The sequence below is a fragment of the Diabrotica undecimpunctata genome, chromosome 9, assembly GCF_040954645.1.
Source record: "Diabrotica undecimpunctata isolate CICGRU chromosome 9, icDiaUnde3, whole genome shotgun sequence".
Lineage (NCBI taxonomy): Eukaryota > Metazoa > Arthropoda > Insecta > Coleoptera > Chrysomelidae > Diabrotica > Diabrotica undecimpunctata.
In genome coordinates, this window is record NC_092811.1 from 132178438 (window position 1) to 132195933 (window position 17496).

Consider the following 17496-nt stretch of genomic DNA (forward strand, 5'->3'; position numbering starts at 1 on the left):
TTTGACGGATATCAACCAGTAGAACAATCCAAATTTAGAAAAGGTTACAGCACCTGTGACCATCTATATACTTTAAGAATCATAATAGAAAAGACTAACGAATACAATCTCCCATTATGTCTGGCTTTTATAGATTATGAAAAAGCTTTTGATAGCGTAGAACTGTGGGTAATAGAAGAAGCATTAGTCAACAACCGGATCTACTCCAGGTACAGAATATTAATACATAATATTTACGAACAAGCTGAAATGACAGTGACGTTGGGTAATGGAATCGAAACAAGACCAGTAAAAATCAACCGAGGCGTAAGACAAGGAGACACAATATCTCCAAAATTATTTACAGCTGCCCTAGAAGATATCTTTAAGTCAATAGACTGGGAAAACAGAATGAAAACTGAAAATGAATTTCAGCAAAACTAAACTAATGTCAAACAAAGATGGCCAACCTATGATAAACATCCAAGGGACAGTAATAGAACAAAAGTAAAAGATGTCTGTCAAAACGACAAGACTTCACAAATAATTAAAGAAATATGTATTCAGAACAATAAGAAATTTGAAGAAATTTCTAAAACATTTGATAAAGTAGAAGAGAAGATCAAACAGTTAGAGAGCATGATAACCAATACAAAATTGCTACCACCAGTTAATACAGTGGCCTTATATCCGGTAGTGAAAGAAGAATCACCTAGAGAGGAAACGACACATCATATGCGATTCAAATTGTCACCATTTGATGGAAAGTCTTCTTGGTACATATACCTTAGACAATTTGAAGCTATTGCGACAGCCAATCAGTGGACAGAACAAGAAAAGGCTGTTTCCTTGACTGCTGCTTTACGAGGTGATGCTGCAGATATCCGAAGATTGATTCCTAAGGCAGCTAAACTGAAATGGAAATGGGCTGGACATAATGAACGTCTTAAGGATGGCCGATGGAATAAAGAAATCGGGAATTGGCGGCCATATGAAACCAAAAGATCACGAGGAAGACCGCAAATGCGCTGGAGCGACGATATTAAAAGAACTGCACGATCAATGTGGAAACGTCTTACAAGCAACAGAGATGAATGGCGAGAATTAGGAGAGGCCAATATTCGGCAATCCAAATAGAGAGAAGGGCTTAAAAAATACTGTACTTTTATTACATTGCGGTTGCGGTTTTACATACTGCATAAGCATACTATTGAAGTTATTATTTTTATTTATTTAAATACTAAATTTTGTATAATATAATTCAATTTTGAAAAACCGAAGGACGCTTATGTTAGTTTTGCAGACAGACACCTTATACCCTAGCACAGGGACTGGATACTGGCTACTATCTCAAATATATAGCAGCAAGTATTGCAGGAGGTATTACTGATTAATTTGTGGATTTACAATGCCGTATTTGTTAAATTCAGAATACACAATAATCTACTCTACTTTACACATAACTTCGAAATATTAATTAATCAACACCTGTCGCAAGTCCCATTAAATTTCACATACATTAAAGAGACGTGTAATTTAATATGAAAATATATCCAAAATTACTTGCGTGGTCCAACTAATTGAAAAACATTCATTTTAGATTTAGTTGAGACATAATATTTATATCAGCAATTTGTCATCGATTTAATAAGTACGTAATTACGTACACCGTTGTAATTTAATAGAAATAAAAATCATCGAATGAAAGTATAAATTTAGACCCGGAAGAATTAAAGGAATGTTATTGTTAGATGGGTTATAGATTAATTATAGCCGGTTTTAAATGCAGTGGCAAGAATTTCTCAAAACAATAATGCATTACCCAACGGTCGGCAACAGGCGGACCGCGGTCCGAATCCGGACCGCGAAAGGTTGAACTGAGGAATGAGGATCAAACTGCGGAATATCGATTGCCGAGTCAATCAACTTCAAAATAAAACTGCTTATAATTTTCAAATAGGAAGTGAAATGATAAATAAACATAATAACAATTATGTATAAGTGATGAAATATTGTTTTATAATAATATTGTATGTTTACAATAACTGAAATATATAAATCTGGGGAATTCTGTTCAAAATCTGGCAATTTTTAAATCACAATTTGGGAAATAAAATTTATAGGCCTGGCAACGCTGTCGCCCACTGACTGACAGTTGACAGTCGCTCACTAGTTGGTCAGTGACGTACACGTAGCGCAGTACCGTTAATTTGTTTTGTGATTACTTGCGTTTTCGTTCGTTTTATAAAACATCTTTTTGTACCTACGTTTATATGGATCCGAAACGGAGAAAAGTGGACAGTGAAAACAGGAACTTTCTGGCAGAATGGACTGAACAATATTGTTTTACACTGCCTGGTAGGCCGCAAGCGGTTCCGGTGTGCCTTATATGCAATAAAACTGTCGCCTTAGTTAAAAGTGGAAATTTGAAGCGACACTAGGTAACAACTCAACATCAGTTCCACAAAACTTTCCTCTTGGCAGCAGACGCATAAAGAAAAATTTCGGGTATAGCTTAATTCTTACTAAAAAAGCACAAAAATCCTAGTTCACTGCGTGAGCGACCAAGAAAAATCTACAGAGGCAGCGTTACGTGTGTGCTGGATACTTAATAAACACCAAAAACAATTGTCTGATTCTGAGATAGTGAAAGAATGTACGCTGACAGTAGCTAACTCACTTTTTGAAGCAAAAAAAGATGTTGCCTCAGCAATTCAAAGCATCTCACTGTCAGCGCGAAGTAATATACGAAGAACTGAAATTTTAGCTGCGGATATTAAAAACTCTCTTCTTAATCTTTTATAAAAGGCACCTTGCTACGCCATAGCACTTGACGAATCATGTGACATTATTGATGATGAACAAATGTCTGTTTTTGTAAGATTTCTTGATATTGAGTATTGAGTGTTAGATTTTTAGGGAAGAGTTGCTAGCAATATTGCCGCTGAAAGGCAACACTCGAAGAGAAGATTTATTCAAGCTTATTGATGAATTGATTTCAAAATCTAACATCAGTTATAATAAGATGATTTCGCTTTCTACTGATGGGGTCCCAGCAATGATTGGCAAAGAAAAAGGTGTAGTAAAGAGGATCAGCGATAAAAATTTAAATTTAATAACATATCAGTGCATAATAAAATAATAACAGTCATGGAGAGTTTAGTGACGTGAATTAATTGTATGATATCTCATTCTGCTCTTTAGCACCGATATTTCAAGGAGTTTCTTTCTGAATGTGATTTAACATATTTTAACTTACTACAACACAATAATGCTCATTGGTTAAGTAAAGGTCAAGTTATTAAACGTTTCTGGCTAATAAAAAAACATGTGATCTCCTTCTTACAAAATATAGATACGCAGGGAGCCAGGGCACATTTTGAGTATATAACAAACAGGTGCAACATGCTGGTTGTGGCTTTTCTAAGAGATATTTTAAAATATTTGAATGCTCTTAACACAGATTAACAAGGAAATGGAAAATTAGTATGTGATCTGATATAAAGCATGTCTGCTTTTCGTCGTAAGCTGGATATCTTTGAAAAAGATATTACACAACAATAATTCATTCATTTTCCAACGATTCTTGAATATAATAAAAATAAGGAGTAATCCAAAGAAGACAATGCCGTGTTTGTAAAATTTCTGGGTGATCTTACGAATTTGCTTCAAGATTTCAAGACTTTGCACAGGTAAGCAAACTATCTTTATTTCTAAAATCACCATTTGAAGTTGATGCAGCGGCAGAATGGACAGATGTAGCTTGTAAGCTGTTTAATCTATCAAAAGCATTACTTCAAATGGAGATTATTGAATTACAAGAAGATTCGTCCTTGCACGTTTATAAATCGGTATCCGCCGAAGAATTTTTGGCAAAACATGTGCCAGCAAAATATGAAAATTGCCGACAACTTGCAATCAATTTGGCCACTATGACTCGAGAACCAGACCACAAACAACTAGCTCAAGACCGTCGGTGCAATTTTTCGCATTAATTTTTGTTTTATCATTAAGAATGTACCAAAATAATAAAAATCTTGTCATTAAATGTTATCATTTTTTTTTTCTGGATCTTGTTCAAATTTTCTTCTAGTATCCGGACCCCACATAAAATTACTTGCCGACCCCTGGGCCCTAACCTAACAATCCCAGAATATGGTTTCTTCTTCTTAACATGCCATACACCAAAGTGCGTAGGCGACTATCTCATTACTAGAATTCTGTTCTTGGCGGCGTGACACAGCTCGCCTGTATTGTGTATTCCTGTCCATTCTTTAATATTTCTTATAACGATAATTGTAACCACGATAATTGTTTGCGGCCGGCTCCTCTCCTACCTTCGATCTTCTCTTGTAGGATTAACTGTGGTATTTCATATTTTGCTCCTCTCAATATGTGCCCAAGGTAACCAATTTTGCGTTTTTTAATTAATTCAAAGAGTTCTCTTTCCACGCCGGCTCTCTTAAGGACGTCATCGTTTCGAACTCTATCCACCCAAGGTATGCGCATCATTCTTCTCAATGACCACATTTCAAATGCTTCAAGTTTGTTGATAGATGTTTTTTTCAAAGTTCACGTTTCCATGCTATAAAGCAAGATGGACCATATGTAGCACTTCACCATTCTGTAGCGTATTTCGAAATTTAGGTTTTGATTACATAGGAGCGGTCTGAATTTCACAAAAGCTTGTCTTGCCATTTGTATTCGGGTTTTTATCTCTTGTTGTGGATCCGATTGGTCATTGATTGTGGTGCCAAGGTATTTAAAAGTTTTCACGCGTTTTATGCGATCGTCACCTAAGCATATTATCGGGTTTTCTGGAGGGTTTCTGCTAATGAGCATATATTTCGTTTTCAAAATGTTGATTTTGTCACACCATATCAAGTAATAACTGCTGATCTTCCAAATTATCAGTTATAATCACTGTGTCGTCCGCATAGCGTAGGTTGCTAATTGGTATGCCGTTCACCTTAATGCCTAATTCCGTGTCTTCTAATGCTTCCGCAAATATATTTTAAACATATAAATTAAAAAGCATCGGAGAGAGTATGCAGCCTTGGCGTACACCTTTCCTGATTTCAAATTCATCCGTATATTGGTCTTGATCAATACCCACCTTTGCCATTTGGTTCCAGTATAGATTCTGAATAATTCTGATCTCCTTCTGGTCAATGTTGGCCCTATGTAGTAGTTCCACCATGATATCATGTTTAACATTGTCAAATGCCTTCTTGTAGTCGATGAAGGTGAGGTAGACATCTTTTCGTTGATCTAAACAGTTTTGTATTAAGGTGTTCAAACATAAAATTGCCTCTCTTGTTCCTAGTCCTCCCTTAAAACCGAATTGTGTTGACCCGCTAAGTTCTTCTAGTATCTTGTACATTCTTGAGTGTAATATCCTAAGGAAGAATTTCAGCAAGTTATTCATTAAACTGATTAAGCGGTGTTCATTACATTTTGTGGCATTGTGTTTTTGGGATCATCACAAAGGATGACTGCAGCCATTCTCGCGGAATGTAACCAGTATCATAAATTCTATTGAACAGCTTTACCAAGATTTCGATATTCTCCTCGTCTAGTAGTTTTATTGCTTCTATATTAATTTCATATGGACCTGTTGCTTTATGCATCTTTGTGGTTTTAACTGCATATTCTATTTCACTTCGCATTATTGATGGCCCTGATAAGTTTTCGGAAGGAAGTTTGCGCGTTGGTTGTGTTGGTCTTTCGTCATTAAAAAGTCTCTGCGTATTCTTTCCACGCCATTGCTATCTCCTCTTCTGAGTCTATGTATTCGTTTCTGTCGTTGCGTATTCTTGTTCTGTGGTGGCTTTTGTGTATATTCGATATGTCTTTGATCTTCCTATGTAGTACAAAACTATCTCCTTTTTTCTGCAATTGTTCTATTTCGTTGCACCTTTCCACCATCCAACGTTCTTTTGCTTTCTTAATTTTCTGGCGAATTTCTTTGTGCATCTGTTTGTATTTGTCATGATTACGTTGTTGTTTATGTTGCCTTCGCTTTTCCATGAGATCCATAATTTCGTCCGTCATCCATTCGTTATGCTTTCTCTTTCTGATCTGTGTTTTAACTTCCCTGTTTACTGCCAGAATCGTTCCTTTAATATCATTGACCATCTCTTCGATATCATCATTTTGTTCTATTATTTAGAGAATATGGTTTACAATAGATCAAATTGTTGAAGACAGGAACAAAATTGACACCATGTACTAATATTATTAATAATAATAATATTAGATTATATTTGGTAACATTTTTTTATATTTTAATTAACACGGTTTACAATATTATTACTCATTGATAAAGATTGTTTAAAACGGTTATTGTTAATAGTATTATTACTAAAATAACTAATGAATAGAAAAATGTTAGAAAATGAAATTAAAAATAAAAACAATGGAAAATGTAAACACTTTTATGCAGTTATATGCTGCTGAATGTGGGAACTCTAGCTCATTTGACGAAGGTAGAGATGGAATCTGCCTGATTTGTGAGAAAGATAAACAACTTTCTAATAGACAATTGGAATAACTTTTAAATAAATAAATATTTAAAAAAAAATTTATGTGTAGCTTAAGGGTATTAAAAGACATTTTTATGTAACTTTTGTTATTATTTATGCCTATTTTTTATGCTTATTGCTCCTATAAGTTTTTGCAGATTTTGGCAATCGTTTAAATAAATTATTAAGCAAATTTAATTTAGAAGATCTCATATAAATCGCTTTTTTGTAACCTTTCAAAAAAACAAAAATAAAAAATTTTATTTAAGAAAGAAGTCTTGGAAAAAATTAAAAATAATAATTTTTCGGTGATTTTGCTATAAAATCAATGTTTAAACAATGACGCCGTTATTTTAAATTTTTGACATAAATCCATGTTTTCGTACTAAAAATGTTTTCAAGGATTCGTTCTGATTATTACCTTCTAATTACCTTACATTTTATTTTTTGTTTATTGGACCAATAGTGTAGCCAACTCTACCGAAGTATATAAAAGAAGATCGGGATACCTTTAAGACAACTTCTATCGACATACTAAACAATTTTCAATGTATTGTATCTTTTTGTCTAAAATGAGTATTCTGCTATAAAAGATTCTCTTCATTTGGCAGTTGTATCATTTTTTATGTAGGCAGTCCGAGTAATTTACTGACGAAAACCGTTCCACTCGCTGACGTAGATATTAACAGTTGTTCCATACATCAATTCTTATGATTTATTTGTTTCATGAAATTCATATTTATAAACAAGCTGTGGGATATTATTAACCGAGTGTAAGGTGGTAGACATAATTTTTGTATAATTTTAAAAAGCCGCGGTTATTTTACTCGCTGATTCGCTGCATTTAATGATCCAGCTATTTTGTACCGACACATACTTCACTCATTAATTCTACATGACCGTGAATTGTCTGAGTCGTCGTCTTAAATCAAGTGGGTTCTATAATTAGACAATAAAAATACTATGCGGAATAGAAAGCGATTATTTCATCGAATAAATAAATTTTGCTTTATAGGCAGACGTCCAAATTTATAAAAAGATATTTTAATATAAAAAAAAACGTTTGTTTATTTTTCAGCTATGATCTGTTTTTTGTTGTTTTCAAAACATAAGGTAAAACTATATAAATATAGAATGTGGGATATAAATATACACGAAAAAATTTAAATAGATATTAAAAATGTGAAGATTTTTCGACAACTTTGTGGCCTGGGAGAGAAGAAGTTTTTTTACGAAAAAAATACTCCATTTGTTCACGAATTCTAATTGCATCTACTAATGTGAAATTTGGCATAATATGTATAGGAAATAATATGTTCATAGAATAAAAGTTTTATGGTGCCTTTGCTGATTGTAAGCTTAGGTATAAAAATTTAAAATAACTTAGATGTATCAACATGTAGGAAGTTATTTTTTTTTTAATTGAAATATTGGCATTTTTAAATAAATTTAAAAAAAAATACAGTGTCCTACTATCTTAGAACCCCATTTAGCTTTTTTTTCAAACATTCACCAGTGCTTTATTTATAAATTTTACAAAATGTTACAAGCACTATTTGAAAGATTAAATGTTCAAGTTTTGACAAAAAAAAATTCAAAACGATTCCTTTGAAAATGAGCCATCTATGATGCGCCAAAAATGAAGAGTTTAAAAGCGAAGCGATTTGGAGCCTCTCGATTTTATTCTTATACAAACTGAATTCATACCTTCAAATTTATAAAAGTCGCAATATCTCCTGTTCGAATCAACTAAAATTATTGTTTTTTTTTTAATTTGGGGTACTTTGTTACATAGATTATAAAAAGGCAATTAGTTAGTTTGTGAATTGTTTATTCAGTTACGTTATGAATATGTTATGTATTCAGTTTTAGAAATAATAAAATCGAGAGAGTGGAAATCGCTTCGCTTTTATACCTTTCTTCTTCGTGGAAGGCTCATTTTTAAAAGAATCATTTTGAAAAATTTTTTTTCACAAAACTTGCATTCAAATCCAAAAATACATTCAAATAATAGCATATGACAACTACAGTTGCTCGTAATAAAATAGCATGAAAATGAATTTTAAGAAATGGAATCCATAACCAACAGTGAAATATATATTATATAGGTATACTCAAGCTCATCTGTGTCATAGGCTTGACGGATTAGGGTACTTTCGTCTTTCCTAATAAATTTCTGAAGTTATTTTAAGCTTTTGACCAGGAGAACGGTATCATCGGCATAATGTTTGTTATTAATTATGATTCCATTAATTTCAGTAGAGAAAGAGACATTTATGGTTTATAAAATGAGTTACATTTATAAAACACAACGGGACACAGCACAAACAAAGTACAAGATACATTAAAATACTAATTATAAAATTTTTATAAAAACAAAGCTATCAATTAGCGCAACTGTCCTCAAAAAATTACTCGATACTATAGTAACATTTAGATAATATAAACTTATTGATTGCTCTACGGAATACAAGGAAATTTCTTAAGGATGATTGTGATCTAGAAGGTGAAGTGCTTAATTAAAATCTGTTTTTCAATTATTGAAAACCCTTTTGTGTTCTGCCAACCGTTTGTTAAAGATTCTATCCGTTTGACCGATGTAAGTTTTCGGGCAGTCGCCACATGTAAGTTTATATATACCCACTGAGATGTAATTTCTTACCTCTGTCTGAAAAGTGCAAAGTAAATGGCACAAAAATGGATGCCTGGTTCCTAGAGCTAACACTTTTCTTTCAATTAAAGTGCACTCAACGTCATTGTCTTCAACAATCACATCTTTTTTAAGGCATTTTACTGCATAGTAGTAATCAGTATCTGTTAGTTTGGCTAAGAGTACCTGAAACAAAATTTTACAGTGTAAACATCACATTTTAAACAGCATATAATAGAATAATTTAAAAAATCGGCCCTGCTTTCTGTTAGATGTAGACTAGGGGAGACTTGCCCACTACCGGAGACCTAAGGCTTTTCGAAAATAAATTATTTTAGAACCACGTATAAGAAATAAAACTGCAATAGGTATTTTAAAAGTAAACATGTTAACAAATAAAATAAGTTTATTTTTTGTTGTGCTACACAAACACTTGCCCAGTACTGGACACATTAAAAACGAGTTAATCGCATTGGTAGCATATTTAATAACTTTTTATATTTTGTGAGTTATCTAAATATTTAACCTAATCTGGTTCGGACATGTTAAAAGAATGCCAGAGTACAGATGGCCTAGGAGAGTACTGGAATGGATCCCTCCTGAAAGAAGAAAGAGAGGACGACCACGGAGAAGTTGGCGCAACGATATTGATGAAGCAATGGCGGCAAGAGACTTAGAAGAGGCAACTGCATATGACAGAAAAAGATGGAAATTGGGGGCGGAGAAGCGGCGACAGCCGTAATAAATCCGTTATTATATATATCTAAATATTTTTGAATTTTATTTGCTTACAAAGGTTCATGTTGCGCAATTTCTACACTTATAAAAAATAGACTTTCTTGATCCATGCACGCCTCGTGCGCCTATCCCTTGCATGTAGTGCACTCTACCCAATCTTTATTTGTAGTTTCTCCACAGATAAGACACTAAGTAGTTTCTTCTTCTTTAGTGTTCATTTCTAAACTTCCACTACTTGGTATCGTTGACGTGAAAAGTTGTCTATTCACATCAAGACTCTTATTTTGTTTTTTTTCTTTGTTCAAGCTGTTTGGTTTGGTTTTTTTGTGTCTGGTTGCATTCTATTTGGTTTTTCTGTGCTGCCTTTTTGATACTCTCTTGTGATTCCTTAAACATTTTCTTCAACATAGTTTTATAAGGAGATCCAGTCAAAATCTCACTCTTTTTACTTCGTCTTCTTCTTTGAATAATTTTCTTCCTAGCCTCTTTTGTTACAGGAGAAATTTTGTCAGTCACAATTTGAAATAAGGGAAGCTTGAGGCTTCTAATTCCATCGCAGAATTTAGAAGTGTTGGCAATATCTAAAGGCAGAGCTATCACAGTAGAGCTATTTGATGTCTAAGATGTTCAGGAAGAAAATACTGAAACTTTGGAACTGCATCTTTTGGATAAAACTGCATCAAACCTGTCTGTTAAAGCCAATGGTAATGTAGATAAAGGCATTGTTGTGCAGGAGAGTGTGTCACTGTGTGCTTCATTGTCTTCTGAAAAGTAAGCTGCAGCAAGATAGTCTAGATCTGTAAAAATGGTCTTCTGCAATGGGTACAAACAAGCACATGCAAACCTAGATTTTGCAAGTCTCATTATACAAATAGCTTGAAAAGCTGTTTTAGCCAATCCAGCAATATCACTTTAGGTTATTTTCAACAAGCAATATTAATTGTCGGTTGTGCGATGTGGGTATTTCGTCGTATGCTGAAAATTCCATGGACCGACTGCGTTAGAAATGAAGAAGTTTTAAGGCGTATGAATAGATAACCTGAACTCACAGAAATTGTCAAGAAGCGTAAAGCGTCTTATTTTTGACACATATTGAGACACCACATTTATAACTTCCTTCAGCTTATTATAGAAGGGAAAATAGAAGTCAGACGCGGCCCGGGTAGACGACAAATGACCTGACTGCGCAACATCAAAGATTGGACAGGATTAGACTTTCAAAGTTTAATAAGGAAAGCCCAAAATAGGAAAAACTTTGCAGAGGTCATCGCCAACCTTCGCTAAGAAGACGGCACCTAAAGAAGAGGAATATTAATTCAATCAATTTGCACAAGTCTCATTGTACGCAGCCTTAAAGGGTCTCATTATTGCTCGGTCAAAAGGCTGAAGTTTGTGGGTGATGTGAGAGGGTAGACTTATCATGTGAACATTGTGGCCTCTCGCATATATAATTACGTGTAGTTCCATGTAAGAACTGTGGCCATTAAGTATAAAAAGAACCACACTTTCCTTAGTGGGATTCACTTGAGTAACACACATTTTTAGGCAAAGCAAAAATGAATTGGCTGGGATGCAAAGCAAAAATGAATTGGCTGGGATCCACCCACTTTGTTTACAAGCAAGAGGACTTTCCTCCGGAGCGTCCTTCTTTAACTCTTCTATTTTATTTCTTCGATTTTACTAACGTGTTTTTTTTCTTTCTGTGACAGAACTGTTGAGACATTATCATTAACCACAGAAACTTACGTCTCATCGCAGTTACACACTATATGGCCCGACATGATGTTGAGGTGTAGGTTGTTAGGACATTGTTAGATATAATATAATCTCATAAAGTTTTCATTAGTTAGCTAATCAGATTGCAATAATTAAAAATGCCGATAAATATTTTTTAGAAAAAAATTAAATATTAACTTAATTCAATGAATAAAATATCAACTGATCTAAGATGAATCTAAAGTACTAGAATATGCTTTAATAGAAAAAGGTGATAACATATACTTACTTTACCAAAACTTCCCTTGCCAAGTACTTTAAGGAAATCAAAATCATCTACAGCATATTTTTTAAACCTAGGAATGGTTGTAGCAGGTGGAATTATTTTATCGGTAGGTGGAATAAATACTTCTTCTGCTATGTCCGGTTCGTTGGTGTTCGTGGTCACCGCCTCCCTTTGAGAAACTGAAAATACAAAAACAGATGTCAAAACGACAAAATTAACAGTATACGAGGTCTGGCTATTAAATAACGAGACTGCTTATGAAAAAGAGTTTTATTTTAAAAATTATTCTACAATAGAATGCTCTCCCTTAATATATTCCGCTTCCCTCGCCACACACCGTTCCATTCGTTTTTTCTACTTCCACTAGTTAGAGCTTTTAGGAGCTCCGCCGTTTTTCGCTTCACCTCTTCCATCGACTCGAACCTTATTTCTTTTTAGGCAGACTTGATCTTCGAAAACAGGAAAAAGTCACAGGGTGCTAAATCAGGCGAGTACGGTGGGTGTTCGAGCACTGAAATGCATCTAACGGCCAAATAACACTTCACAGACAGCGCGTTATGGGCAGGTGCGTTGTCCTAGTGCAAGATCCACGGCTTGTTTTTCCACAACTCCGGCCGTTTCTTACGAACTCGCTCTCGCAGCGTTGCCAAAACTTTCAAATAGTAAGTTTGGAACCAATTCAGTCATCATGATGCCGTTAATGTCGAAAAAAAAATTATTAGCATGGCTTGGATGCTTGGTGCATGGATTGTCGCTTAGTTTCAACATCGTATTTGAATATCCAGGTTTTATCGCAAATGGTGATGCTTTCCATTAATTCAGGCTCTTCATGTAACCTCTCAAGAAAATCTGAGCAGATCTGTTGACGGACGAGCTTTTGGTCAGGGGTCAAATTTTTTTGGACTAACTTCGCACAGACTTTCTTCATGTTCAATTCGTCATGCAAAATTTTTCTGACAGTTTCTTTATCGGCGTTTACAGTCTCAGCAATCATCCGAATGCTCATACGACGATCTCCTCGCACAATTTCATTTATTTTGGTCACTGTTTGCGGAGTTGAAACAGAGACAGGTCGACCTGGACGTTGGTCATCTTCGGCGCTCTCTCGGCCTTCAGAAAACCGTTTATACCATTCGAAAACACGCGCACGAGATAAAGAATTTTCCCCATAGGCCTCTTTCAACCAATTATAGCACTCAATCGGAGTTTTTTTTTATTTAACGAGAAATTTCACATTAATCCGTTGCTCATGTTTTTCCTCACACATTGTTATCCGCACGAGAAAAAAACACGTTCTTTTCTAACCTCTACAGAAAAAATATTACTACAGCGACAAAAACGTGTTTTCGTACTGAACGAGTAGACGTAGACACTTCCAGCTATCCAATACTGCATTCGTTTTCTACTCTTCCCCTCTAGGACGCCTTCTGCGCGCGCAGTCTCGGTATTTAATAGCCAGACCTCGTATAAGTAATATACTCTAGTCATATATGGTAGTACCTGTTGAATGAATGATAAAATAACGCGAGAATAGGATAGAGGCAGGAACGTCAATGAAAATTGGGACCATTCTTTAGAAATAAAATGTAAGATAGAGAAAGCAAGATCTGCATTTCAAAAAATGGCTAAGCTATCCAAATGCCATGATTTATCAGTCCCCATAAAAATCTGGTTACTACGATGTTATATTTTTCCAATACAGTTGTACGGAGTTGAGTCGTGGACTCTCACAGACGCTTCTGCAAGAAAATTGAGACTGATAAAATCAACCCTGGTATTCACTAACCTGCTTGCTTATGTGCCTTTCTCGTTTACTTTTTATGACTGGCGAGTACGTTATATGTTACATTAAGAAGAGTGATGCGAAAACTATAGAGGTATCACCAGACGAGCGGAAGAACCCGGAGAGAAGAGTTCAAGACCAAAAACAAGCTGTGAAACTAATATCAAAAAAGAATTGAGCTCGAAAAACTTGGATGAAAGAAATAATGTGCCTAAACAAAGATAGTAGATATGGCCAAATAAAAACCTTTCTTACAACCCAAAAATTTGCTAAATCGGCTTTTTCTAAGTGGAAGCCATAATTTTAAACGAAGTCTAAGCAAATTTTCTTTGATATTTTAAATTTAAAACGGTCACGTAAAACGATCTGCCAAAAGCAACAAAACAAACATAGAGCACCTTGACACTAACATATTCAACGGTCTGTGTTGTCGTTGTCTCAATTTTACACCGCGTCCTAACTAGTTAAGAGCAAGTCAAACAATTTATCATTTCTATTTTTATCTGGGTTTGGCCAAAGCCGAACTTCGAAATTCTTTCCGAAAACAGCAAATTATTCCAACTTACCTGTATTGTATTAAGATATTTACAGAATATTTAAAAAATTTAATTTATGGTTTAAAACTCCGCAATTGCAGGTCCCAAGCCTGAATGAATTAATGATGTAAAATATAGGCATGTACAGCTGGTTCCTAAAAAAACTGATACGACTCTTAGTAAGATTTGATCATTTTGAGCAGTGTATTTGATTGGTCTGACATTATATTATATTTATTATGACAGACAAATAATAAAATAGACAAACAACAAACAATTAATTACATATGTTAAATTATAAATTGTAATAATTATTAAGGTATAAATTTTGATATATTGAATTCCTGCATTTTATAAGAGTATATAAATGATAGTTCTTACATAAAATAGGATTGTTGTTATTATTTTTATTATTATTAAGGAATAAAACAAACGACTTAACTCAACAATATATTAAAGCAAGAATTGTAACCAAATTAAAAGGGGCACTGGGCACTATCAGAGGCAGTAAAACATTTTAACAAAAGCATAACCACAGTTTTTCTATTTATAAAAAATGGAGAAAACAAGAAACTCCCGAAAGAAAGCGATGGTCTGGAAAACCAAAGCTATACTAAATTAGGGTATATAAAAATAAAATTAATATTTTGTAATATCTCCATCAGCATTGATAACAGCTTGTAGTCTTCAATCCATCTGGGTGAAAGGAACTATGAAATTTTGTTCTGTTTAGAGAGCTGTTCCCAAACCTGTTGTATAACGTGCCACAGCTCTTCAGTATTTTGAGGTATAAAATTACGCTGATACAACCGTTTTATAACAACCCCCCACACATTCTCGATTGGGTTTAAATTTGGACTGTAGCTTTGCCATGGTAAGGTTTCGATGTTGTTATTCTGGAGCCACTGGTTTATTATTTGCAATATGAACAGGATAATTATTTTGTTGGAGGATCAAATTATTTTCTGGATACAACTGTTCCACACAGGGAAACATGATGTTTTCTAGAATATTCAGATAAGTCTGCCCAACAAACCTGCCATCAATACGCCATACCATTCCCATTCCTCTAGATGAAATCCATCCCCGTACATTGGCGCTAAAATTACGTACATATAGAGGATTAAATCTATTATTATCTGGTTTATACACTCCAATTTTGTAGAAGATTGAAAAATTTTCTCATCTCTAAATATTACCTTGTCCCAAAAATCTTGATTTTGTAGCTGATGATTTAAAGCAAATATAAATCTTGATTGCTTCTGTTGTCGTGTAAGAGCTTGTTTTTACAACAACTGAAATTTTACAATTAAAATTATTAGAAATATCTATTTTTGGAGCATCACAATTTGTACTCGTTTGCTTAAACACTTGATTCGAGGTATTGGATTGATTTTCTGGTCCGCCAAGTATACACTTGGATACAGCAATCTTATTGCTTATTGACTCTTCAATGTAAGATTCTGCAACAGATGGCGATTTCCATCCACCTAAACGTTTAACTTTTACTAGATCAGCTCCAGAATTTGCGAACATGGTAGCTGAAGAACGACGGAAACAATGCCCCGTGTACATTTCTGAATTTGCAAGTTTCAAAAAATCTGCAATCTTCTTGGGGATATTATATATAGTGTTAGTCCCTACCGGTTGAGTAGTGCACTTTTGCTGTCGGTAATTTACAAAAAACTTACTGTGAGGTACGTATTTGGGGCGCAAGGCAATATACTTTCTCACAATTTCCAAGAAACTCAGTCCACTTTTCTTGTCAGTAATACAAAACGACCTTTCCTGCTTGGTTTTAGTATCAGGTAATGAAACGATTATCACCGATTTTCTGTCATCCACGTTAAACACTTTTAACTTGTACAATTCATCGGACCTAGTCGCTCCATGCACACCAAAAATAGCAATAACCTTGATCAACAAATAGACGTCATCAGGAGCTTTTGTCAGAAAATTAATAATGTCATCTGACTCCAGGATTTTGGACTTTTTAGCTTTGTATCCTCCACTCAGGTTTTTTAGTAAGGTAATTAACTTGCTGAATTTAGAAATGTCACAATTTTCATTCACCAACAACGTACGCTTCAGCATCGAATAATACGACCATAATGACGATGGCATCGCTTTCTTCGACTTTTTAGAAAAATACGCCAGAAGTATTTTTTCACTCACACCATTGATATTTTTAATGTTTTTCCACTTTTTAAAAGACTGGTATTCTTTCTCATACATCATCCTAGATTTTTGTGCCAACAATAAACTTTCTGCTTCCAACGTTGCATTTTCTACATCTGATGGCAGGTTTTCCTTTTCTTGTGTCAATTCTTTTCCGTCCGTTTCGTATTTATTCACTTTGTACACAAAACGCAACAATATTCTCCGCAAAAACCAAAACGTAACAGTTATTTGACATTTGTTGACAGAGTAATTCATATCCCTAGCAACGGAGCAACACAATTGCGATTTTTGAAATTCTATTTTTCACCTGAACTTGAAGTCTTGCTATAGAAAAAAATGTTGTATGCACACGACGATAAAATCGCATTATCTTCTCGAGCATAATTAGCGTCTCGACTGACGTCTCGACGCTAAAAAACGCTCTCGAAGATAAAGTACAATTTTATCGTCTTGTACAATAAATAACTATTAATTTATTTATCCCTGAGGCTAAATATTTAAACTATTGAACTTGCTCTATTAATGATGCTAGACACATTTAGCAAATTTCATAGGATTTTTAAAACTTAAACTATCTCAGAAGTTAAATGCATATTTCGTTTTCATCGAAATTATTTACAAAATAAACGTTTGAAAAAGGGGTATTTTTTTTACTTATAAACAATTGTAATAACTTTTATATTTTTCAAGCTATAGACTTATACGTACAACCATTGGATAGCTGGTAAAAAAACTCATTAATAATACATTTAAAAAAAACCTCCTATGACCAATAGGAACGGAGTTAGGGACTATTTTTTAAAAAATACAAAATTTTGACTTAATTTTGGCATTTAATTAAAGGAAATGCCTTATTGAAAATACAGACAAGCTTTTTTTAAAAAATTACTGAAATTATAGTCCACGTCCACAGAGGGAAAGTGCCATCCAGAAGTCAAGCACAAATTTTGGAATTTACGAAAGTTCTGGGCTGAAAAAATCCTACCTAAACTTTGGGTTTTCGAGGATTCTTTGTTAAGAATGTTAAACTTGGTATATACTGCTTCATGGTCAGAGAGTCCTGCATTAATAATTGTAGGACGTATAGATGTACAGAGAATGTA

At 34.2% G+C, this 17496-nt stretch overlaps 1 protein-coding gene across 1 annotated transcript in view; it reads right to left on the bottom strand.

The window, feature by feature from the left end:
* LOC140451486 (uncharacterized) overlaps window positions 1–17496 on the bottom strand; it is a 61761-nt gene that overhangs the window by 18570 nt on the left and 25695 nt on the right. Inside the window, exons 2-3 of the mRNA XM_072545313.1 lie at window positions 11897–12072; window positions 9166–9339 (exon numbers count right to left, since the gene is read on the bottom strand). Of these exons, the coding sequence (XP_072401414.1) occupies window positions 9166–9339; window positions 11897–12072 (350 nt within the window). The remainder of the gene's footprint in view (window positions 1–9165; window positions 9340–11896; window positions 12073–17496) is intronic.